The sequence below is a fragment of the Mandrillus leucophaeus genome, unplaced genomic scaffold, assembly GCF_000951045.1.
Source record: "Mandrillus leucophaeus isolate KB7577 unplaced genomic scaffold, Mleu.le_1.0 Scaffold173, whole genome shotgun sequence".
In the NCBI taxonomy this organism is placed as follows: domain Eukaryota; kingdom Metazoa; phylum Chordata; class Mammalia; order Primates; family Cercopithecidae; genus Mandrillus; species Mandrillus leucophaeus.
In genome coordinates this window covers 4,811,591-4,835,553 of record NW_012101732.1, presented here as the reverse complement: position 1 = coordinate 4,835,553, position 23,963 = coordinate 4,811,591, and the positions used below count along the sequence as shown (strand labels likewise).

The following is a 23,963-nucleotide window of genomic DNA, read 5'->3' as shown; positions in this document are numbered from 1 at the left end:
AAATCCATATGAAATTTATTTTGGTGTCTGGTGTATTTGACGAACTAATGTTTTCCAAATAGCCAATATCCTCCAATTTTATTTTAAAATATTCATTAATTCACTCAATTTCAATCAACAGGTATTTTTTTGAGTACTTACAACACACCACTGAACTAGACATAGTTCTTGTTTCAGGGAGCTTATGGTTTAATAGAAGAGAAAACAAGTCAGCACACAGCTTTAGGGCAGTGAGATCAATAAGACAGAGAATAAACGCAGGGTGCTGTAGGAGCATCAAGGACAGACATATCCCAGCTTTGGGGGCTCAGGGAAATTTCCCAAGGGAGCATTATCTGAGCTAGAAAAGGAATATCCAGTTGAAAGGAGGAAAAGTGCCTCTCACAGAGAAGGAAAACTTTCACAAAAGTAAAAGAGAATAGCAAGTTCCTGGAACTGTAAGTTGTTCCATATTCCTAGTGCATGGGCTTTAGAAGGGGAGACAGTAGGAGCTGAGGTTGTCGATGTAAGCAGGGTCTACAGCATGCAGGAATTGTAGGCTGTTTTAGCAGTTATAACTTTATTCTAAAGATGAGAGGGACCCCACTAATAGGTTTCATAAAAGGAGAAACTGGCACCATAAAGTCTGCACTTTTGGAAGGTTGCTGGAAAGCAAAGTATATATTGAAATAAAATCTGAAAAGAGGATGTCTATTTATAATACCATTGTAGTAATAGGGTAAGAGATAATTGTTATCTCTGCCAAGACAAAGACAGTGGCATTAAAGAGAAAGAATGAATTTGAGGTATGAAGGAGGTAAAAATCTAGCAGACTTGAATGTAAAGAGTGATGATAGAGGGAGATGACAAAGAAGATATCAAGTGGGTGGATGATGGTAATATTCATTAAGAAAAGGGATTTGGGAGGTGTAGTAAGGTGGGAAGGGAAATAGAGTTCAGATTTTAACTGAAAATCCTGCAGATACATATTTAAAAGTCCATCATATTTAGGAAGTAACCGAAGTCAATTCAATGGATAAGATCAATCAGGAGAGGGTAAGAATGAGGAGAGTTGGATAAGAAACACAAAAGAAAGTGAACATTTAAGAAATGAGCAAAGGAAGATGTACTTACAAAAAAGGACTGCAAAGGAAAGGACAGAAAGGTAGAAGAAAGAATAGGAGTACATGATTATATAAAACTAAGAGCAAGATTAAAAGGAAGAGGAGAATCCAACAATATCTCATACAATGGAGAAATCAAGTAAAGTAAGTGTTACAAACTTTCTGTTGAGCTCAGTAAAAGAAGATATTTGTTCAGTACGATAGAAGTTTCTGACAGATAAAAATAATAAACTTCAAAGAATATATACATACATATATATGTGCATATATATATACGTGCACATATATATATATGTAATGCCCAATGACTTTTACCTTGAAAATGACAAGTTGCTGTTGAGAAACAAATTTTAGAACACCCATAGAGAGACACCTCATGATCATACATTGGCAAACTTAATAATGTTAAGATGTCAGATCTTCCCAGATTGACCTACAGATTCAATAAAATCCTAATTAGCATCCCAACAATGTTTTTGTATGAAAATTGATAAACTGATTTCTAAATTTATATACTGATACAAATAATAAACAAAATGATCATCAAAAAGAAACAAACAAACCATAAGAATTGCAGCCTTAAAGGTGTATTATAAAGCTAAAATTATTAGTATAGGGTAGTATTGGCATAAGGATAAAGAGATCAATGGGAAAAAAATACAGGCCTAAAAATAGACCCTTCTTTATGAGGCCATTGATTTTTGACAATGGTGCTGAAGCAACTCAATGGGGAAAGTAAAATCTTTTGGGCTAGATCTTCAAATCCACAAGGGAAAAAAAAAATGGCCCTTATCCACTACTACATACCATACATAAAAACCCATCTGAAATGAATCCCAGACTTAAAGGTAAAAGCTAAAATGGTAAAGCTTCTGAAAGAAAATGTGGGAGAATATCTTTAAAGCTAAAGATGTCATAAATAGGAAAAAGGAAGTAATCACCAAAATAGAAATAAAATAACATATGAGATTTCACCAAAGCCAAAACTTCTGCTTATTTTACAAATAATAAGCAGAATAAAATAATAAGCAAATCACTGGCTAACAGAAAATATTCAAAAATCAGATAAGGCATGATAAGGAATGAATAAGAAGCTTTGGAGGTTTCATTCTTCAACTAATATTTATTTGTTGTAATATTTATTTACTGGAAGGCAAGTACTACTCCACTCATTGGCTGAATCGAGGCTCTTCTCTCATAAGCCCCACATTTCGACAGGTAAAGACAAATCACACAAAATTGAACAAATAAGGCCATTTCATACAGTAATAAATACTGTGATCAAATAAACCAAGTAATATGGCTGAGAGAGATGACTGAGAGATTGTGACTGGCTATGTTAGTTCTGGTATTCAAAAAAAAAGTCCCTCTAAAAATGTAATATTTGAGCCCAAACCTGCATAATACAAAGGAAACAGATTTGTATTTTTTTTATACAAATCTGTTTGGCTCAATTTGGTTTGTATAAAAACTGTTTTATACGAAAAGGTTTGGCTCTGTGTCCCCACCCAAATATCACCTGGAATTGTAATCCCCATGTGTCAAGGAGGGACCTGTAATCCCCCTGTGTGGAGGGAGGGAGGTGATTAGATCACGGGGGCGGTTTCCCCCAGGCTGTTCTCTTCATAGTGAGGGAGTTCTTAGGAGACCTGATGGTTTTATAAGGGGCTCGTCCCCCTTCACTTCCTTCACATGCTCTCAACTGCTGCCATGTAAGATGCGCCTTCTTCCCCTTCCACCATGACTGTGAGTTTCCTGAGGCCTCCCCCGCCATGTAGAACTGTGAGTCAATTAAATCTCTTTTCCTTATAAATTACCCAGTCTCAGGCAGTTCTTTAGAGCAGTGTGAGAACAGACTAACATAGGAAATTGGTACCATGAATGGGGGTGGTTTCCCCATGACGTTCTTGCGATAATGAGTGAATTCTCATGAGGTCTGATGATTTGATAAATGGTAGTATTTCTGGATGTCTCACACACTCTCTCTCCTGCTGCTGTGGTCCAAGTTGGCTTCCCCTTCACCTTCCACCGTGATCTGGAGGTCTCCCCAGCTACATGGAACTGTGAGTCAATTAAACCTCTCTCCTTTACAAATTACCCAGTCTTGGGTATTTATTTATAGCAATGTGAAAACAGACTAATACAGATATAAACAGAGAGAGGGGCAGAAATGCTTTTAACAAAAAAAGCACAGAAAACACAAAAGTCCTGCCGGTGGGAATAAGGTTCTAGAACCTTATTAGAACCTTCTGTATTCCAGAATCTTATTAGAACCTCCTGTGTTTCAGAACCTTATTAGAATCCTCTGTGTTCCAGAAAGAGAGAGAGAGAGAGAAAAAAAGCTGTGTCCAGAATATGAGAGGAGAAAAATGGAAGAAGGCACCACAAACATAGGCAGAAACTACCTTGTACACAGCCTTCTGGGCCACAACAAGAAGTCTGAATATATTTCAAGTGCTATGGAAAGTCATTGGTAGGTTTCAACAAGGGAATAAAGCTATTATTTGCAAGATGTACATTTTTTATTTTGCAAAATTTACTTCTTTAAAAAGTAAACAAATAGCAATCACTTTGAAATAATTATACCTGAGCACAGACAAAAGACTGAAAAGAAACAAAACAAAATGTTTATCCGGATAGTGGGACCATTGAGTTATTTTTTTTCTTTACATTTGGTTGTATTTCAACAGTAATAATTTCATAATAGGAAAGAAAAAATATTTTAAAACTCAACTATAAACAAAAAAATAAATAAAAGGGCATTCTGGCTTCCCTATGGAGAAAGTATCAAAGAGTGGAAAGAACAGAGCAGGGCAAACCGTGAGAAGGCTGTCCAAGGTAGTCCAGTTGGGGGAGGACACCGGCTTGATGGGAGGTGATGGTGGGAGTGGTGCTAAGTAACTGAATTCAGGATATATTTTGGTAGTGATGCCCGCAAGATGTAGTTAAGGATGCCTCCTAATCATTGACTTGAACAACTGGGTATTAGTTGATGGCGCCATTTTCTGAGACAAGGAGGACTATTGGAGGAGCCAGTCTACACAAGGAAGTCATGGGTCCATTTGACCATTTTAAATTATTGAGGCTGGATATCAGCAGAATGGCAGGATAGGAAGTCCATCCTCACCATGAATTTATGTGGCCCGTCAATTGGCAGGTGCATACAAAATGTCATTGATTCTCCGGCCCATAATTTGCTAATATTTATATTATGAGGAAAATTTGTAAAGATGCAGTTACTGATATGTATATGTAAAATCAACACTGACAGTTACACAAGGCAGTTATATGGCCTTGAGTAACCAGAGAACAAATCTAACTATCAACTGATTCCTTCAAAATTATTTTCTACTTGGAAGGTCACTCTTCTGACAGTTCCCCATAGAAGATCATTCACACATTGCAGTCTAAAACTGAAAATATTGTATTAAGTTAGGACAAACATTAAGACTGAGAATAACGTATAAAATGAAAAGAAAATTTTCTTTTACAATCTTGCTAGGGACAGTCTCTAAAGATGCTGGAGAGGGTTTTGCGCCTCAGGAACAAAATGACATCCTGAAGTCAACCCCTCTGTCTGACTGCACGCTAAGTACCCAGGACCTGAGGCTTCTCCCACTCACAGCAGCGTTGTTCACAGTAGGTGATCAAGTGAGCAAATAATCAGGCTGACTTGCCTAGGCTACTTTAGCCTCACTGCCTAGGAGAAAGCTTCAGTATCAGAAACACTGGAATGAAACAAAGAGCAATACTCCCTCTCCTGTTGCCCCCTGTAAGGATCCAGAGTGATGGGGGCATCAGCCTGGTTCCCAGTCTGGAAGGGACTGTGGTGAGATCTGTCCAGCGAGGGACAGCTGTGCAGGGGATTGCCACAGTCTATGGCCTCTCCCGGTTACCGTGAATTGTTGTCTGATATTATCTTATGTTTTCCTCCCCATTGCTGGCAATAAGAAGAATGACCTGTCACCCACCCCCACTGGCCAATGGGAAAAAGGAACAAAGCCCATTTTAAGTGGCAACTTTGCAGTTCTGTAGAAGCTATGAAACCAAGTCACAGAAAGACAGTGTTTGGAGCCTTTGCAGTCAGGGACAGAGACATCACTTGACCAGTGGAGAGCTAGCCTTGGGTCACCTCTTATTTTATTTTTAAAATAACCGTATACAGATTCATGGAGATAAAGAATACAAGAAAGATGCAGTTGATGGGTCTGTATCAAAATGTGGCTGTCCCCCAGAGCCCACTGAGCACTGCCATTCTTGAGAGCACCCCCTGCCCTATGTGTAGCCCTGAGGAGCCCTTCTCCCTCATACCTAGGAGCCTCACCTCACAACAGGAGGCCTGTGAGTTTCCAGTGCCCACAAAGCTGATTCCATTCTTGGATCAAGGTCAGCTGTGCAGGGAGCTCCTGGTGAGATCTGACTTACCTTCTGAGCAGCTAGGGCCTGACCTTCATCTGGTATCTACTGTATGTTTATTCTGACAAGAATGTATGAAGTTGACAGCAATAAATTTCATTATTTAAGTGACATTTGTTTATTTCACTTCCAGGAAACATAGAAAAAAGACAACCCCTTGGTCCAGGAGGAGGCTAGGCAAGGTTTTAGAGAAGCTGTCCACGATTTTGAAAAGAGGCTTCTCTATAACCTTGAAGAAAACAATTATCTGGAAATAATGTGTATCTCCTTGTCTCCCAGTTGACAACAAGCCGGATAACTATGCAGGTGTCTTCCAATTAAAGTCGTATAAGGAATCATGGAAGAAAGGATACATTTCATTGTATCTACATTTGATCCTCAACAATTTTCTTAGTGGGGTTGGGAGGGAATTTCACAGGAGAATACAGACTGCAAAGATACTGATACTCATGAAATACCCTAAACTACTTCCTTATTTTAGAGTAGAAATACTGGGAACAAAATTTTAAAGGTGAAGCACTTTACTAGTTTAAGCTGCTAATGATCCAAAAGTAATCTGGCTGTAGATGAAAATTATGAGGCATTGTTTGTGTTCATTTGGAAACATACCCTATGATTTAAGGCAACATCAGAATTTCATTTCCTCTTCTGCAAAATGAGGATAATCACCCCTACTCCATAAGATGTTCAAAGTATTCAACACTGTGTGTGGCACATGGTAAATGTTCAATAAATAGTGGCTATGTCTTTGTGTTTATTATTAACTGGTATAAGGATAAAAGCGAGAGCCTAAATGGTGTGTCTAAGTATCACATTTATTAGAGGATTGTGAAAGAAGAGAACTAATGACCCCAATCTAGTGTTTTCTATGACATGACACATCTATTTATGACCTTGGGAAATTTATACAACGTCAGCAAGCCTCATTCAATAATCTGGATAATAAAAATCCCTAGGTTACAGGGTTATTGCAGAAAGTGAGTTGTTTAAATTGTTTATCACAGAGTATATACAATTTTTGCTAAATAGTCATAACTGTAGATATACCTCTGAAGGTGGTAAAGTCTTTCAGGGCAGGGGCCAAGCCAATTTTATTTTTCTATTCATAAAAAGTATAGCATAGTATCTCCCAGACTGAAGGCATACAAAATGTTTTCAGTTTGTGCAGTGGGTATACATGTAAAAACCCTAAGTATAAATCCTGTAGTTAGCCATTATCTCTTTAAATATTATCTCTACTAATTCTTCCTTTATTCTCCATATGACACTAACTAAACTAAACATGTTAGACCTTCTCACTCTATTCTACATGTTCTTAGGGTCTGTGTTAATATTTTCTTTCTCTATGCTTCATTCTGAATCTTCTTACTTTCCAGTGTAGCAGTGCTCTCTTCAGTTATTTCTAATCTGCTGTTAAATCCACTCATTAAATTTTAAATGTATCATATTTCAATTCTAAAAAATTTTTTACTTCATTCATTTTCAAGTATGTTAAACCACTTTTGTATTTTCTGGTTCCTTATAAAACATTTCATGCTTGACGATTGCCTCCTAACATAATAAGCACCACCATCAATGTCACTACCACCCCACAACAGGGAGCGGCCATCAACCAAGGATTCTCAGGAGCTGGTGCACACATGTCCCAGTTCCATTGCCCCTTATGTAGGGTTGTGCTGAGGTATGTGTTTAGCACTGTCTCCTAGAGTTTTCCCACTAGGGAAGCTGGTTTAACAGAGAACTCTCTATTGGCCGCCTTCCCTTCCAGCATTCCCATACTTCCAAATAAACTATTCTACTACAATCCCTATGTAAATTTTTGCTTCTGAAAGACACCAAATTAAAACAGTGTTTTACAGTCTGTGTCTAACAATTTAATGCCTACAGCAACTGTGGGACCCTCAAGGTTGCCCTCAAGGAAGAAGAGCAACAACCTGCCATAATCAAATTCCAAAGCTAGACTGGGTTTCCACTGAATCCTACTCATGTCCCTGTGTGTATCTAGTTTATCTTTGCATGCTGGATACTTGATTTGAAATATATATATATACACACACACACACACACACACACAGCACACATACATACATATGCGTGTATGTTTATAATATATACAATTTGAGCCTGCCTCTTCTAGAAAGGATTTTCACTGGGTTTTGCCAGGCATGTGTGGGTGTTACTTATCTGAGACAACCTTCACTCAAGCTCAAGTCCAAGTTAGATAGTGTGAAGACAGGCTGTGAGGACTTCTGATGATTGGTTTATATCTTACTCACCTTACTCAGAGGTGACGGTCCTTCAGAATCACATCCCAAAGTGAGAGCGATTTATTAGAGTCCCCTTTTTGGCAGGCTCTGGACTTTAGCTGTTTTCTTCCCACCCATGTGGTCACTGAAGGATTCTTTTTGTTCAGAGGACAGTGGCTATTCACTATCTTGGTAGGTATTTGTACTATTAAGATGTTTTTAAAATATTTAGTCCCTCTTCCTAAGTTCTCAGTGTGATTGCTGTTCCTTATGACTTAGCTGGCCATTAGCAGATGACAGAGCTGTAGAGGTGTTATGAGAGAAGATGGTAGTATGTAGGAAGGAGTACAAATAGAGAAGAACAGAGGTCTCAGAATTGAACTATTGCACACACCGACTTGCAGAAGCCTAGGTATAAGAAACAACCAGCAATGAAGCACCTGGTGGCAAGGGACTCCAGTGGACAGAAGTATCTGGTGGTAGAGTGAAAGCCGTGTATTGAAACCCAAGTGAGCAAGGGTTTAAAAATGGAGAACTGCATCAGGGGTAAAAAGCCTACTAAAAGGTTAAATACCAGGAGGACCCAGGGATGATCACTAGGTTTAGTAATCTGGAGGTTATTGGAGACATCAAAGAGAGATGTTTTAGCGGAAGGGGTGGGGAGGAGATAATGCCTAATTGGAGTTGATTGGACAGATAATGAGAAAAGATTTGAAACAGCAAATAGAGGCGTCTTTTTTAAAAGTTTTGCAATAAAGTGGACCAGGGCAATAAACAGAGGGGGATGTTTTTATTTTGTTCTGTCTTTGTTAAGAGGGGAGACCTTTCAGAATGTTTTCTAATGTAAGATTCAGAGGTGACATTCAAAGAAAAAGTATAGAAAGCAGAGAACTGCCAAAGGCGGGGGCGGGGTGGGGAGTCTTTTAAAAGCAAGTGGAAATAGGATCCAACACATCTAGAGGGATTGCATACACCACAGAGAGTTCATTCATAGAATTAGGAAGGAAGGAAGGCCAGGTTGCACAAGGGGATATAAATGCAGGTAGGTTGGTAGCCATCGTGGTTGAAGTTTGTGGAAATTATCTTTTGAGGCTTCCACTTTTTTCAGTTAGAAATTTCAGGAATGAACTTCAGTTGGAAGTTTTATAAATGAGCTGAGAATGAGAAATAAAAGAGCAGACGTATGGATGAAACAAGAAAAACCTAGCAAGATGCCCAGGCAACCCTATAGACCCACTTGACAATCAGAGAATAAAAGTGCATTTGTGTTGAGTATATCACAAGTATATTTGAGCAGAGAAAAAGTGCTGTGGAACATGTGCAACTAAGAAGGAGGAGGCTGGTTTGAGATTGTGTTTTTTAGAAGTATGGTCTGCATTATTGATCTTAATATGTGACCTTCACTTCTTGTGCTCAGGACAAACAGAATTAAGCAAGATATTCACCAACTGAAGTGGTAAATATATTTTGCTGTTCAGTTCACATGGCAACTTCCTTAATCTCAGTTAATTATTCTGAAGAAACACCCGAAGGAAATCATGCAGCATATTCTTGGAGTGTTCCTGTAAGTTGTCATTTAAGAATTGAGATGGCAGTTTAATTTAATGACTTGATGCGAGTGAACAAGCCTCTCAGTGCATGCAAAATTCCAGTTAAATCTTAAGTTGGACTGTGGTAAAATCATATGCTAGATATCCTCAGGACGATGATGAAAAGATTATGTACATAGAACTTAGTTTGATTACACATTTTAAAGAACTTGGATGAAGGCCAGACATAAACTCTTAGAAAATGTGATGGGGAATAACCCCAACCAAAATAGAAACTAAAATCATACATGTAATATCTATAAATAAACTTAGGACATGTGTAGCAACTATAAAGAGAAAACTACCAACAAAGAAAACCTTCTAATAGACATATAATAAGAGTAATAATGGAGAAACACATTATTGAATATCCAGTTTTGATAATGTAAATACATCAATTCATTTCTATTACAATCTATAAATTCAATGCAATCTTAATAATTATAAAATATTAGCTAGTAGCAATTGATATTATTTAATAATATGCATTACTAGCAATGAATAATATTAACAGTAAACATTAATGTAGTGTGTATTATGTCCCAAGCGCTGTCCTAGGTACTTTATTCATATTCATTTGTATAATCCTCAAAACAACCTTTTGAGGCCTCAATTACTACTGACATCATTTTATGAATGAGGAATCTGAGGCACAGAGAGATGAATAATTTGCTAGGGTCACACAGTTGCTGAGTGAAATATCAGAATTTAATTCAGGTTCTCTGGCTCCAGAGCCCATTCCCTTAATCATTTCTTCCCACTGCCTCTAAATCCATGGCAATAAAAATTCCAACAGCCTTTTCAGAGGCGGAATTTGAGAAACTCATTTTAAAGTTAATCCGGAATAATACGTACGGAAAAACAATGAGGAAATAGTTGAGAGGGAGAGTAGTTTAGGGGAGATGCAAGTTCTAAATATTAAAATGTATTTTAAAGATACATTTAAGGTATTCACTCATTCAACAAAAATTTACTGAAGACCTACTCTTTGCCAGGCTCTGTTCTAGGTGCCATTGACAAGGACAGACAACACTCCCTGTTCTCATAAAGCTTAAATTCTTGTTGGGGAAAACAGAAAAAGAAATAAACAATTAAATATTTAGACTGTACAGCAGGAACAGGAGATTTAGAATACAGCAGGAATAGGGATACAGAATGCTGAGACTGGGAGGAGATGTTTTATAAATATGGGTATCATGAAGGGCCTCAGTGATATAGTGATATAGTGATATAGTGACACTTGAGCAGCAACCTGAAGGAGATCAGAAAGCAAATTATGAGGACATCTGGGGGAAGGACATTCCGGCAGAAAGAACAGCAAGTGCAAGAGTCCTGAAGTAGAAAGATGCTTGTCATGTTTGTGAAATAGCAAGGAAGCCAGTGTGGCTGCAATGACTAGGAAGAAAGCGGTAGAAGATGATGTCAGGGAGATAATGGGGTGGGGGGACAGGTTATCAGGGGACTCTGCCTTTAACTCTGAATAAAATGGGAAGAGTGACTTGGTCTGACTTACATATATAGTCATGTGTCACATAATGGCATTTCCAATGACAATGGACCACATATACAGTGGTGGTCCCATAAGATTACAACGGATCTGAAAAATTCCTATTGCCTACTAACACTGTAACTATCTTAATGTAGTAGAACAATGAATTACTCACATGTTTGTGGTGATCCTGGCGTAAACAAACCTACTGCACTGCCAGTCATATAAAAGTATAGCATATACAATTATGTACCGTACATAATACTTGATAGTGATGATAAATGACTATGTTACTGGTTTATATGTTTAATTGTGCTATACTTCTTATCATTATATTAGAGTGTGCTCCCTCTACTTACATTTAAAAAAATAATGTTGTCACTGAAGACCTTACCGTGGGAAAAGATGTGGAGGCAGAAGACAGAGAGACTTGTGATCCTGACCCTGTGTAGGCCTAGGCTAATGTGTGTGTTTGAGTCTTTAACAAAAAATTTTAAAAAGTAAACAAATAAAATATTAAACAATTTTTGTTTTTTGAGACAGGGTCTTGCTCTGTTATCAAGGCTGGAGTGCGGTGGTGTACTCGGTGCAGCCTCGATGTAGCCTCTGGACTTCCTAGGCTCAATGTAGCCTCTACCTCTCAGGTTCAAGCCATCCTTCTGCCTTAGCCTCCTGAGTAGCTGGGACTAGAGGCATGAGTCACATGCCTGGATGATTTTTATTTTCATTTTTGTACAATATTGGGCTTCACTATGTTGCCCAGGCTGGTCTCAAGCTCCTGGGCTCCTGCCCCAACCTTCCAAAGTGCTGGGATTACAGGCATGAGCCATTGCATCTGGCCAAAAATGTTTAGAAATAGAAAAAAGCATATAGAATATGAGTATAAAGAAAGGAAATGTTTTTGTACAGCTGTATAATGTATTTGTGTTTTAAGCTAAATGTTATCATAAGAGTCAAAACTTAGGAAAAAAATTACAAAGCTTATGAAGTAAAAATGTTACAGTAAGCTAATTTATTGTTGAAGAAAGAAACCTTTTAAAAAGTAAATTTAGTGTATCCTAAGGGTACACTGTTTATGAAGCCACAGTAGTGTATAGTCATCCTGGACCTTCCCATTCACTCACCATTCACTTGCTGACTCACCCAGAGCAACTTCCAGTCCTGCAGGCTCCATTCCTGGTAAGTGCTCTATGCAGGTGTACCATTTTTTATGATTCCCTCATTGCTGGATGCTATCTTTATGAGATGGCCAGAGTACACCTCTTCTACTAATTCACTTGCCACTTCTAGCCTAGACAGTTACCCTTGTTAAAACAGTAGAGGAAGTACAGTTACAATTGACTTTCTGGGAAATGTGATACCCACAGGGTAAGATATAAAGATGGCAAATGGAGACAAAAGTCCTGGCGATATACTAGGGACTATGATATTTGCATATTACAGCAATCTGTAGTATGCCATCGACCCAGTGGTGAGTGTTGGGAAGCATCTGGGATTGCAGAGCTGGCACAAAGTGAAACCTCCTGGAACAAGGGGCTGAGCTGGGAACCTCCACTGACATGGTAGCAACACAAAACATAGCCATGACCCACGTGACAGGGGAAAGACAGACTCATGAAATTTGCCTATTGGTCACTACCCAGAGTGTATAGACCCAGCCTCATTTATGAGCAAGAAAAGAGAAAAATATTAATTTGACATCATGAAAAAATGCTGAATGAAGTATCTAATATGAGATATCATAGAGACTTGTGGATTCAATGACAAATGTTGTGTCCCTAGAAAATGTATACAAAGATTATCATTGAATTCACATGATAGAACCATCCCATGCAGAGGCAAAACAAGGTCCGCCCTTCACAGTATTCTTTACAAATGCTGACACAAAGAGGGAACTACTCAACATCAAATCTAGTATTTTAAAAATTGATTTAGAGTATCCAAATATTAAAAAGTATTAAAGACTATTCTAGAACTATTAAATATCACTTAACATGTTGACAATACAATACTGTGAATGAATTGAAATTGTACCTAAGTGTCTATGTGATCCTTTTTTTTTTTTTTTAGGAGAACAAGTGTATTTTTTTTTTTATTATTTAAACCACTTTGAGTAAGGGGTTTCTGTTACTTGAAGCCAAAGGCATTCCAATTATACAGTGTTCTTTTTTTCAAGTTGGTAAATTTTATGTTACATGTTTTATTTTATTTTTTTTTTATTTCCATAGGTTTTTGGGGGAACAGATGGTATTTGGTTACATGAGTAACTTCTTGAGCAGTGATTTGTGAGATGATGGTGCACCCATCACCCGAGCAATATATACTGAACCTAATTTGTAATATTTGATCCCTCATCCTCTTCCCACCCTTTCCCCCTAGTCCCCAAAGGCCACTGTATCCTTCTTATGCCTTTGCATCCTCATAGCTCCCACTTAATGAATGAGAACATACGATGTTTACTTTTCCATTCCTGAGTTACTTCACTTAGAATAATAGTCTCCAATCCCATCCAGGCTGCTACAAATGCCATTAATTCAATTCATTACTTCTTATGGCTGAGTAGTATTCCACCCAGTAGTGGGATTGTGGGATCAAATGGTAGTTCTACTTTTAGCTCTTTAAGGCATCTCCACACTGTTTTCCACAGTGGTTATACTAGTTAACATTCCCACCAGCAGTGTAGAAGTATTCTTGCTCATTTTCATGGCATCCATACCAATGTCTATTTTTTAAATATTTTTGATAATGGCCATTCTTGTGGGAATAAGGTGGTATCACATTGTGGTTTTGATTTGCATTTCCCTGATCATTAGTGATGTTGTGAATTTTTCATGTTTGTTGGCAATCTGTTATCTTCTTTTAAGAAGTGTCTATTCATGTCCTTAGCCCACTTTTTCATGGGATTGTTTGCTTTTTTCTTGCTAATTTCTTTAAGTTCTTTGTAGACTCTGGATATTAGTCCTCTGTTGGATGCATAGATTGTGAAGTTTTTTTTAAAGAATAGGTGTTACTGTGTATATTTATAGTATACAACATGATGTTATGGGATACACATAGATAGTAATAAAAAGGCTACTATACTGAAGTAAACCAAAATATCCACCATCTCTCAGAGCTAATCATCATTTTTTCTTTTTGTGGCAAGAGTGAGCAGCTAAACTTACTCATTTAGCATGAATCCCAAATACAGTACAATTTTACTACCCATAATTATCATCTTGTACATTCCATCTCTAGACTTGTTCATCTTCCATATGTGCTCATTTGTACCCTCTGACCTTCCCATTTACTTCCTCCATCCACCATCCCCCTCATCACTGGTAACCACTGTTTGTTCTCTATCTCTGTACATTTGAATTTATTTTTAATATTTCTCTTTCTGTGTCTAGCTTAATTCACTTGGCATAATATCCAGGTTCATTCATGTTGTGGCAAATAGCAAAATCTCACTCTCTTTAGGGCTGAATGATATTTTAGCATATTAAACAGTGACACACACACACACATCACAGTTTCTTCATCAATTTGTCGATGATGGACAAAGGCTGATTCTTACAGTATGTTTCATAACTCCAAGAATTTCCCTCAGTAATTATAATGCAGGTCAGACTCACACAATTCCACAGTAAGTTCATAAGTCTAGACTAATACAGAATAGCTCCATGGATTAAACTTTGGTACTTAAAATGTTTCAATCAATAATAATTAGAAAGATGTTAATTTTCAGAAATATACATTTTAATATTAAGTATACATGAAATTAGAATTTTTTTTAACTTCTGGTGGTTTATAAGATCTGTTGTTTGAGCTTCAAAGTCCTTGCAAATAACTACTTATGGATGAAAAAGATGATTAATTTTCAGCAAGAAATTATTCCCCAAAGTTTGTTTTTACTATCTACCTTTTAAAAGGAATAATGATAGAAGACGATGAACTTCTACATCAATATTACTTTAACATAGTAGTCGAAAATCTTAAAAAATATATCCCTCAAGGGAAAATATTATTCCTAATTTATTAATGAGGAAAATAGAACTATTCCTAGTCCATATATATAAAAATTATTTCATCTCCAATCAAGCACTTCTAAAATGCTTTTTCCTCAATAAGCCATTTATGATTTTCATGTGTTTTTGATGTGAAAAATGTAGACAGATAAAAAACAAAAAGGAAAAGGGGAAAAGAATGCTGCAGTTGTTTAAGACTCATAAACAGTGACAGTAGAGCTTTTCTCAGCAATTGCCTGGCACCCTGCAAAAGACACACAGATCATCTGTCTTGATTTCCCTTTAGGAATTAGCAGTCTCTATTTAATGTCTGGTTTTCCAGTTAGAAGTTTCACACAGACACAAAAACAACAGGCTGCTAATCACAGTGTTATATAAATGTCTATATCAAAGTACTGAGGTAATTAACTTATCTGTTAGATTTCCCTATAGAATATTCTGGTTACTATAGAAGCATTTCTTTAATTTGTTTTAGTCATCAAGGACAATACAATTCTCACAGTTGTGTTTGTTATTTTATTACTTGACAACAAATTGTATTTGCTATTTTATTGCCTCTGAGTAAAAATACATAATTGATTACCTATAATGAATCCGTTGGAAATTGGCTACAGGAAAATGCAGGATTATTAAATTATTACAGAAATCTTTTTGGTTAATCAAGTTTATACTCTTCATAGCTGACATTCCCTCATTCTCCTCTTTTTTCTCAACAGCAGAACCCAATTTTGACTGTTTTACTACCCTTCTCCTTTGAAATCTAAATGTCTTGGGCAAAGTTGACCCTGCCCCTAACTTATGGGATGAGGTATGATTAATAGAAACCAATCAAAATACTCCTTGGTGTCTGTGGGGAACTGGTTCCAGGTCATCCCTTGGACACCAAATCTTCAGATGCTCAAGTCTCCAATAAAAAATGGCATAGTATTTGTATATAACCCACACACATCTGTACATCCTAAACCACCTCTAGATTACTTATAACACCTAGTACAATGTAAATGGTATGTAAGTAGTTATTATACTGTATTGTCTTGGGAATCAAGGAAAAAAAAAAAAGCCTGTACATGTTCAGTACAGACACACTTCTTTTGCTGAATCTTTTTGATTCCTGGTTGGTTGAATCCATGGATGCTGAACCCATGGAAGTCTATTGTACTACCATCTTTTTGGCCAGAGATTGGTTCAGGATTATGCTAATCAAGATTTGGTAGGCTCTTCAGCTAAACTGACCTAATGAGTCCAGGGGAACTTCTGTTTCATTGTGATGGGAGAGATTCTCTGTGTTTCTTTCTCTGATCCTCTGTCTTTTTATCTCATGCAAGATAGGAACAAGAAAGTATGCTGTCCAAGTCACTGCTAGTGCACATCTTATGGAAGAAAACCAGTCCGAGGACAGAGTTGACATATCAGAAAGATCCTGACCCAGTGTGCCTGGCCTCCCTACCCCCCACCTTCTCCTATCTTGTTACAAGAAATGAACCATTTATTTATGATAAAAGCCAGTTTTATTCGGGGTTTCTGCAGCTTACACAGGAAATATCCCAACTCATTCGTATGGCTTCTAATAACAAATCCAAGTACTTTCTACGGACAAATTAATTTTTTTAAGTTTAATTTCCTTAAGTTCTTTCAGGAAAGGATAAACCACCTTAGGCCCTAAACACACCCCAGTCTGAGTTATTTGTTCTCATAGACCTTTGTTCTCCTACCTCAGCTGCTATGAGATTTCCTGGTGCTCCTAACTAAAATGTACTTTAATCAGAAGTCATCATTAGTCCTGACAGGTCAAGTTCCTTCAAGAACCCTCATATCCAGACTTGAAATTGGCCCAAATGACATGACCTACCTTGGGCATGCAGATGACCAAATGACCTGTTGTCTGAGATCTTTTAGCAGAACTACTATCGGGTTTCACTTCTGCAGGAAGGACAAGCTGAAATGGCTGAAAATAAGTAGAAAGTATCATTGAGAGCAAGGACGTTACATGAGAGGGTGACTACAAGGGGCATTTTCATTACAAATTCAAGATACACCCTTCAATTAAGAAATGTGCTTAAACTTATTAAAAATATTTATATGAGCTGTGCTTTCTGCGCACGAACTATTTTACCTATTTTAACAAACAGTCTAAAGAACAGCTGTCAATCACAAACAATGAAGTGCTTATGGGTTCAGTTATGACTAAAAAGCAATTTACAGAGAAAGCCTTGTAAAAAAAACCCAACATATTTCCATTTAAAAATCTTTCAGCTAATCTTCCAGCCCATAGTAGCCTAAATTAGCAAAAATTGGTATTTTAGAAATTATAAAATTATAGTTGTTATGAATGAAATCACTGACAATTTAGAATGGCTGTACTATTTAATTGCATGCATAGGCTCCCACACATATGATTATGTTATTAGTTTTGAAAAAAGTATAACACAATAGACACAGGTTTAAAATATTAATGATATCCAACTACATATAGTCAGCAGCCATTCCCACCATATACCACTCCCATATATAAAACCATGTGCTAAAAAAATAGCACTCTGTTTGGTTCCCCTTTTTCTATTTAGTTTTGTTTTATTATATTTATTTATTTATTTATTTATTTATTTATTTATTTTTGAGTCAGAATCTCACTCTAGTAGCCCAGACTGGAGTGCAATGGGGTCATCTTGACTCACTGCAACCTCCGCCTCCCAGGTTCAAGCAATTATCCTGCTTCAGTCTCCCGAGGAGCCGGGATTATGGGCATGAGCCACCATGCCGGGCTAATTTTGTAGTTTTAGTAGAGATGGGGTTTCACCAGGTTGGCCAGACTGGTCTCCAGCTCCTGATCTCAGGTGATCCACCCGCCTCAGCCTCCCAAAGTGCTCGGATCACAGGCATGAGTCACTGCGCCTGGGCCCTTTTTCTATTTTAATAATACTTTAAAAAAAGTGAGGCACCACAGCTTAGTTCAAAGCTTAGCTTTTGAAATTGTAATAGTCTACAGGGTTCTACTTACCTTTCCCTTGATCATTACTCGCACGTAAGTTGGTTGCACATCAACATTGATTAAAGAGGTATCCATATACCTTCAAAATTAAACACACAGTATCTTATAATTTAAAAAATATATCAAGTTTGAAGAAGTGCAAATACAAATTCACACTTACAGGACGATTTTAAATGAAGGACGTTTAAAATATCCATGCTAAACGGGTCTTTAAAAAATTAGTTTTAAATTAATCCCCAGACCAAAGGAAATTCAATGTATCAGCAATTTCATTTTTAGACCCACAAGTACACTTGGCATTGATTGCCCCTAACCCAAAAATATCTGAGGTCTGAAACACCAGAGGTTTGCAAAAAACAGCTTGCCATGCTCTTTCACAAATATTTTATTTTAAGCCCCTAAGACTTGAATAGCCAGGAATGCTGATTCTACTCTGCTTGAGGCCTGCAACCACCAGTTCCTGCTTCCTCGGCGGCTCTGGATCCCCTGCAGCTGTTCTGCAGCTGCCCTGATACTATCTTTCCTGGAAGACTAGCTTGCTTCTCCCCTCAAAGGCACATCCTGCTGAATAAGCAAACCCTTCTGTTTATGGCAGTGACCTCAAGATCAGGTGGCAATTATTCTCCTCCACTCATGAGCAAATTAAAGATTTAGATTTCATATTGCTCATTAAAATCAGAAGCTTAGCCAAATAATTACGTTCACATACTTCAAAATACTAATTGTGAACATTAGAAAATACAGAGCTGCTTTAAAAATCACAAATGTTAAGGCAGGTAAGCTAATACAAGGGTTACAGGCATAGGTTTGGAGTCACACAGGCTTGTGGGGAACTGGCTCCACCTCTTCCTGCTTTATTACCTGGGACCACATTCCTTAACCTCTCTAGGTCTCAGTTTCCTCTTCTGTAAAATGGGGATACTACTAGCATCTAGCCCTAACATTGTTAGGAAGGAACATGTATAGTGCCCAATACATAGCTAGAGTTAATCAAGTATTATTATACAGCATTTAAAAACAATTTTTATAATAATAATAGAGATGAGGTTCTCTACAGCTTCACATGTGATATCTACACTTTAATGGGTTGTGTAGTATTTTCCATGCTTAGACCCCCTAAAATGTTCATCTATCTTTACCTACATGGCCTTTCTCTGCTAGAAACAATTGTCTGACAGTTCTTTGCAGAACAAGCTACTTCTTATCTTTCAATTATTATTGCTTATGTCTCCCCCTTTCCCTGACCACTCCCCACACACCATTATTCCCATCCCTGAACACTGTCCCTTTCCTTGACAGCAGGCTTCTTCCTTTGTAACTCATCAGATGCTTATTTATTGTCGGTCCCCCTCCCCCACAGGGCTCTAAGTGATAGGAGATCATGACTGGATTTAGAATATGCCAGTTACAGTCTCCCCATGCCTGGCACATAGTAGGTACTCTATAGATGCTTGTTGAATAAAAGCAGGAAGCAGGTGTGAATGAATGAATTTAACTTTCAAGTGTACACCCATGTGCCCATAAACACAACCAGGAATTATAGCATAATTCATTTAGACAGAATCATGAGAATGAAAGAGTTTTACTACATAGACTGGAGAAATATTACCACCCCTTAAAATGCACATGCATGGGAATGAGGAATGTTTCCATTTGAGAACTGAACAGGAAGCAGCCAACAGAGCTGAAAAAGAAAGGGTTATATATTCATTAAACTCCAGGCATAGGGCCTAAAAATGGAAAGGACTTACTAGAATGAAACAGTGATTTGTCTGTCAAACAGTAGAAACTGCAGCTTGGGAAGCTGGAAGAGCAGAGGATATGAAGCTAGCTGGAGAAGAGCTGGGATCTTTGTAAAGGCAGATGACCTGGCAGCAAGCAGGCAGAAGAACTGACAGGAATTCTGTGAAGAGGCATACAGCTGATCGGAGAGAGCTTGGTGTGGAGAGGAAGGGACCACACTAAGGCTAGCCCTGGTTCACAAGAGCCAAGGTGGAAACAACCCAAATGTCCACCATCTAGTGAACAGATAAACAAAATGTGGTATATCCATGCAATGGAATATTATTTGGCCATAAAAAGGAAAGAAATTCTGACACATGCTACAACACGGATGAGTCTTGAAGACATTATGGTAAGTTAAAGAAGCCAGACACAAAGGCCACATGTTGTATGATTCCATTAATATGAAAGATTCCAATTAGGCAAATCTATAGAGACAGAAAACAGATTAGTGGTTGCCATGAAGAGGGAGAATGGGCAGTGTCTGTTTAAGGGTCATAGGGTTTCCTTCTGGGGTGATAAACATTTTCTGGAACAATGGTAATGGCTGTACAATATTGTGCATTTATCAAATGCCACGGTATTGTCCATTGTGAAATGGTTGAAATGGTTGATTTTAAGTTATGTGTATTTTACCACAATCAAAACAGCAAAGTTGGTTGAAGTCCTGAGGGCTGATGTTCTGGCTCCTTTGGTCCCTGTTTACTTTGACAAGACTCACTCTTGGAAAATTTACCCCCTGTTGGGTAATAATCCCTCCTACCTCCCAGGGTTACTGAGAGATTAAATAAAATGGGGTGCATCAAAAGCCATTAAAAAGAGAAAGGCATTTATTATAATTCATGCATGTAAACATTCATCCATTCATTCGTGCATGTCAATGTCATACTCCCATGATCAGTATTTGTTGATTCATTCATTCATTCTTGTATTTATTGAGCACCTAACAGGTGCCAGGTTTTAGGTGTGGAGATGTAGAGAGGAAAGAACAAACAAAACAACTTCCTGCTCTGACCACGAACTTTTAAGAATACAAGTACATTTACACTTTGTCAGCAGGAAGCCAAGTAGAAAGAGTGGAAGGAAGTGCTGGGCAGGGGCAGGTACTGCTTTATGTCAGATGGTGGGGCAGAGAGGCCCTTCTAATGAGGTGACATCTGAGCAGAGGCATGAAGGACACGAGGCAGCAAGCTACAAGGACACCGAGGGTGATACAGGCAGAGGGAAGCACAGGCAAGCAGCCTCTGAGATGGTGCCAGGGGACACTGAGGTCATCAGAAGGATGTATCAGCACAGCGAACCAGGGTCTAAAATCTTCAGGGAATGAGGCAGAGTGACCTGCTACCTTTAGATGCTTCCACAAAGAAGGGCAGAAGGTGATATAGGCTGAAGGTTTGAGTGTCAAAGCCATGGAGGTTTAGGGAGGAGAAAAGGACAATAGTTTGGGTGTGGTGATGAGGGCAGGCAGGAGGTCTGTGCCACTCCTACCCATGGGTGAGAAAACAGGCAGGATGTGAGCGGGCAGCAGGGAAGAAGGGTCCACTGGTGACAGAGGCTGCTAGGTGTTCCCCCAGGCCTCTGAGGTGGGACTGAGGGAGGGGAGCCAACCACCTGATACCTATTACTATAGGAAGGCATTTTAGACAAAAACAGAGGACTATGCCAGCAAAGAGCAGAGTGGGGTCCTTGTAGTATCAGCATCAGAAAACAGCATAGGTCTCAGAATTATTTAAACTCTGCCTTAGATATTCCTGAGTTCATAGCCATGAAACTGTGGCTTTATTTACCTTTCCCTTCATTTTCATGCTTTGAAAAATTATAGTAACTTCTTTGTCTTAACAAATAAGCTTCATTTAACTATAGGTCTAAGTCTATTCCATTTCCAATTTTCTCAGAACTAAAAAATTACTACTGAGAATGAAAACTGACAGAAATGTCATTAAATAAATACATAGGACATGCCTTTACCTATAGACAGCAAGGTCCAGGATGATCTGCTTTTCATTGTCTTTCAAAGAGAAGTCAATTCTAAGAATAACACATTTGGGGGAAAAAAAGATGACGTTAGGATACTGCATAGATAATCCCTTCACAAATTCAGAAGCAAATTAGATAATAATTTTATAATAATGTCCAATGACAACTTATTTTGGTGGTTGGACAATCAAATGTCAATGGTAATTTTAAAATTTCAGCAAAACCTACAACATATTAATACATTATTTGTGCTTACAGTGTTTAAATGTGAGAATCTTAAGGTAAATTACATACAAAAAAATTAGCTTTGGTGCAGAGATAGAGACATCTGGTGGCTAAAGTTTTCTTTTCCGTTTCATGTGAGTTTGCCAGAAGCAAACTAAAACACTGGAATTATTTATGGAGAACTAACGGTTGCTTTTGCCTCCCCTTTATCCTGCATTCGATTTCTTAGGTTTTAAAGAGTCCTGTCTTCCTTCTTTTTTCCTGCTATTTTTTTCTTCTCCTTTCATCACTGACCTTCCATTGCCCTGAAAAAGGCTGAGACACTGCCCATTATCTATTACCTCTGTTTTATAGATGAAGAAACAGAGGTTCAAAGAGGTTGGCATAGCTGAATTATAATGAATGCCTTTACACTTTGTCTGCACGAGCCTGGCTAGGCAGGATTTGAAAGCTCTACCATCTTTCAACTGTACCCTGAGGCTGAGTCCTAGGTCTAGCTTCCACACTGAACATCATGCTATCAGAGTTGCCTGGTCAATTTTCTTTTGAGCACTTCACTTATCGTATTACTCTATAAAATATACAACTCAACAATATTAAAGAACATAAGCTAAACTGTTTAGGAAAATGTGAAGTTAGCGATAGATGTGGCTGTTAGCAGCATTTCTGCTTGTGGCAGAAATTGTCTCATTGCTTTCAATAGTCCAGGCCTGTGGGACTTCTTCAGTGTCTCAAATGGCCCATGCATTTGTAGAACCTCATCTCAGGAGCCTTTTATGTGCTCCTGCTCTGCCTCGATTTCTTATTACTTGTAAAGTAATTTCAGAGAAGTTTCCTATGGCACAGATTGCTATTTAGTTGCTATCTGCTTCCCCCTTTATTCCTAGTGACAGGAACCATGGTTTGAACTAGGTGCATGGCTATGTACAATAAAGGGTGCATTCTGTGGCCTCCCTTGAAGGTAGGTGAGGTCAGGCGAGGGACAGTCGTTGTATGGCACTTTCTAAGAATGTCCCTTAAGAAAAGGAGCATGTGTCCTTTCTTCCATTTTTTCTTCTTTATTTAGCTGAGTAGAACAGAATGTAGGAGGCCAATAGATGAACGATGGAGACTACTTAATAAGCAATTGCAACTGTCCAAGCAAGAGTTACTGTCAGCTACAGGTGGTGGTGGGGTCAGTGAGACATGGCTGGATTCCGATAATATCGAAGGAAGAGTTCACAGGGCTCACTGATAAGATGACAGAGAGAGAAGAATCAAGGGAGAATCCAAGGTTTCTGGTCTTAGCCAAGGGGTGAATGTGTGTTACTGAGATGGAGAACACAGGGACACAAGCACACGACGCTGGAGAGTGGTAGTGAGGCTTGAAATCAGGGGTTCTCTTTTAGCTATAATAAGTGTGCAATGACTCTCTTACATCCACCCAGTGATGTCAAACGTCTAATTGTTAGAAACAAATTTTCAATGCCGCAAAGTGAAACCAACACTCAGGCAAAAGTTTTCTCAGTAAGGCAATATACTTCTATAGAAGGGCACTTCCTGCATGCAAGGCAGAGGCAAGGGAGAGCGAGCAAAACAAAGGAGAGCAGGAGTTTTTTATTCCTAACACAGACCCTGTTCCTGTGCCCTCCCCCTGCAGGCTGGGGATGGACTGCACAATCTAGGCTAATTCTGATTGGCTACTGTTGACCTCATCATCAAAGGAGGCAAGGGTTGGTGTTTCACGGGAAGGACAGGTATGGTACATCTTAGGGTGTTTGGGCACAGCAGAGATAGGGAGGGCTGATAGATGAATGGCTACGATTACCTTTTAGAATAGAACAAAGAACCAGGAACCAAAACTCTTTGAAGACGAACTATATGTTCTTAACAACATAACTGAATAGACAAGTCTTGAGCTCAGAGAAGAGGTTGGACCAAGTTGGGAGCAATGTAAAGAGTGTGTTTACAGCCATGGGATTTGGTGAGAGCCATGAAGAGCTAAAGGAAAAGGAAGACAGTTGAGGAGTTTGCTATAGGGCACCCAAAAAACAAAACCAAAGGGATACATCAAAGCTTAGAAAGATGAGCAGTCAGTAAGGTAGAAGAAAAATCAGAAGCAAAGGGAAGAAATTGCTTTAAGAAGGATGGTACTGAACAA

The 23,963-nt window shown here is 38.3% G+C and overlaps 1 protein-coding gene across 2 annotated transcripts in view; it reads right to left on the bottom strand.

Annotated features, from left to right (window-relative positions):
• Positions 1–23,963, bottom strand: part of LRRC6 (leucine rich repeat containing 6) — a 97,541-nt gene that overhangs the window by 22,792 nt on the left and 50,786 nt on the right. For both annotated transcript variants that reach the window (XM_011977105.1, XM_011977104.1), the window contains exons 8-10: positions 21,590–21,649; positions 17,849–17,918; positions 16,700–16,795 (exon numbers count right to left, since the gene is read on the bottom strand). In XM_011977105.1, coding sequence (XP_011832495.1) covers positions 16,700–16,795; positions 17,849–17,918; positions 21,590–21,649 — 226 coding nt within the window. The remainder of the gene's footprint in view (positions 1–16,699; positions 16,796–17,848; positions 17,919–21,589; positions 21,650–23,963) is intronic.